General features: G+C 53.6%; 1 protein-coding gene across 2 annotated transcripts in view; it reads right to left on the reverse strand.

Annotated features, from left to right (window-relative positions):
• pdgfba (platelet derived growth factor subunit Ba) overlaps positions 1 to 2,500 on the reverse strand; it is a 12,390-nt gene that overhangs the window by 4,110 nt on the left and 5,780 nt on the right. For both annotated transcript variants that reach the window (XM_084685500.1, XM_084685499.1), the window contains exons 3-5: positions 931 to 999; positions 533 to 729; positions 1 to 340 (exon numbers count right to left, since the gene is read on the reverse strand). The exon at positions 1 to 340 is cut by the window's left edge and continues 1,116 nt beyond it. In XM_084685500.1, the coding sequence (XP_084541626.1) occupies positions 1 to 340; positions 533 to 729; positions 931 to 999 (606 nt within the window). The remainder of the gene's footprint in view (positions 341 to 532; positions 730 to 930; positions 1,000 to 2,500) is intronic.

Below are 2,500 nucleotides of genomic sequence, written 5' to 3' on the forward strand. Positions count from 1 at the left end.
GTGTGTGTACGTCCGCACCTGTGTGTGTCCCCGGCAGCACCGGTGTGTATCGGTGCTGCCACTGTCTCTCCAGCTGCTCCCGCTCCTCCAGGTGGAACCGCTGGTTCTGCTTCAGGTCGTCGTGGCGATGAAGGTCCTCCTTGGCGTGGGTCTTGGCGGGGAGGGGGGCGGAGGGCTGGAGGGGCGGAGGAGGGGGGTCGCTGCGGGGCAGGCTCCGGGAGGGGGAGGAGGGGGAGGAGGAGGAGGGGGCGAGCTGGCAGCGACAGGCGGCGTGGTCTTCCACCGAGATGACGGCCTTCTCATAGTGAGCCCTTCTGTTGATGTACTGGATCTTTGTTACCTGGAGGGGGAGGGAGGGAGGGAGGGAGGGAGGGAGGGAGGGAGGGAGGGAGGGAGGGAGGGAGGGAGGGAGGGAGGGAGGGAGGGAGGGAGGGAGGGAGGGAGGGAGGGAGGGAAGAGAGTGTGTGAGAGTGTGAGCGTGTGAGTGTGTCTGTAAGTGTGCGAGCGAGCGTGCGAGTGTGCGTGTGCCTACCTGCAGGTAGCGTGTGTGTGTGAGCGTGGGGACACACTGCAGCGTGCGAGTGTTGCAGCATCCAGAGCAGCGCTGGACCTCCACGCAGGGAGGCCACAGCAGGAAATTGGCGTTGCGACGGTCCAGCATGGCCCGCGTGACCTCCATGACCTCCGCACGCACCTTACACACCGCCTGCTGCGCTGGCTGGGCGTCGACTGGGGGGTGATTCAGTCAGTCAGTCAGTACAGTTTTCGATTCAGTTCGGTTCGATTCAGTTCAGTTGAGTTTAAGAAGAGAGGGGGAGAGATGGAGGATAGAGAAAGAGATAAAGAGGGAGTGTAGAGAGAGGACAGAGGGGGAGAGAGAGTGTAGGGGGAGAAGAGAGGGGCTGATAGGAAAAGGAAGAGATGACTCACCCAGACTCCTGGTGAATCGAGCGCGAGTCTCGTTGGACTGAATCACAGATTCACCTTCCTCGGTCTCTTCTGTAGGAAGTGAGAGGAGAGGAGAGGAGAGGAGAAGAGAAGAGAGGAGAAGAGAGGAGAAGAGAGGAGAAGAGAGGAGAGGAGATGAGATGAGAGGAGAGGAGATGAGAGGAGAGGAGATGAGATGAGAGGAGATGAGAGGAGATGAGAGGAGAGGAGAGGAGATGAGAGGAGAGGAGATGAGAGGAGAGGAGGAAACAAGAAAAAGGTGAAGGATGAAGCCACTGAAACAGTCCATATATTATGACTGAAACCATGCGTTGTATTTGTTCACTTGGCCTGGTGGTGACAGAATAGAGTCTGAAGGAATTGTTTGAGTGAAGGCAGGCTTTTAAAACAAGCCATGCTTACACACACAGAAGGAAACTCTGCAACAATAGTTGCTATTTCCAACTCCAATCTTTCTCAGGGTGGGCAAGAATGTGTGTGAGCTCAGATATGACAGGATAAATATAGCGTTCCTTGTGTAGGATGTGTGTGTGTGTGTAGGGTGTGTGTGTGTGTGTAGGGTGTGTGTCTGTAGACCCATATACTATCTCTCTCCATCTTGCCCTGTCTAGACTATTTTTAAGAACACAATCATCTTTCTCTCAGTTGGACTTCCTTCTTTCTCTCCACTCTTTCTTTCTCTGCCTCCCTCATCCCTCCATCCCTGGTGGTTCAGTGGCAATCGTCTGTCCTGAACAGTGACCCCCTTCAAAGTCACACCATCAAAGCAATGGTCATTAAACACCTACAACACCTTTTGGTTTCATGCTGGTTATATAGAAATATGTCACGCACATACAAACGTGCCAGGATAATGCACAAACACCCACACACACACTCACAGACACACAGACACCCCCACACACACAGACACACTGTAGGAAATATCTAGTGCAGAAGAACAATACTGTGGCCTTGTCCAGTGTGTGACTCTACCAGTCTAACTTTGTTCAAGGTCAAAGACATTGTCCTCTCTCCCTCTCTCTCGCTCGCTCTCTCTCTCGCTCTTGCTCTCTCCCTCTTTCTCTCTCTCTCTCTCACTCTCTCTCTCTCTTGTTCGTGCCCCTCTACACCTGTCTCTCATCCTCACTGTGTGTGTGCTTGGGTGTAGGTGTGTGTGTGCGCGTGTGCATGTGTCTGTGTGTGTGTCTGTGCGTGTGTGTCTGTGTCTGTGTGTGTGTCTGTGTCTGTGTGCATGTGTCTGTGTGTGTGTGCATGTGTCTGTGTGTGTGTCTGTGTCTGTGTGTGCATGTGTCTGTGTGTGTGTGTGTGTCTGTGTCTGTGTGTGTGTGTGTGTGTGTGTCTGTGTCTGTGTGTGTGTGTGTGTGTGGGTGTGTGTGTCTGTGTCTGTGTGTGTGTCTGTGTGTGTGTCTGTGTCTGTGTGTGTGTGTGTGTGTGTGTCTGTGTCTGTGTGTGTGGGTGTGTGTGTCTGTGTCTGTGTGTGTGTGTCTGTGTGTGTGTCTGTGTGTGTGTGTGTGTGTGTCTGTGTCTGTGTGTGTGTGTGTGTGTGTGT

Source organism: Hypomesus nipponensis, chromosome 21 (assembly GCF_054491055.1).
Source record: "Hypomesus nipponensis isolate SF chromosome 21, ASM5449105v1, whole genome shotgun sequence".
NCBI classification, from domain to species: Eukaryota; Metazoa; Chordata; class Actinopteri; order Osmeriformes; family Osmeridae; genus Hypomesus; species Hypomesus nipponensis.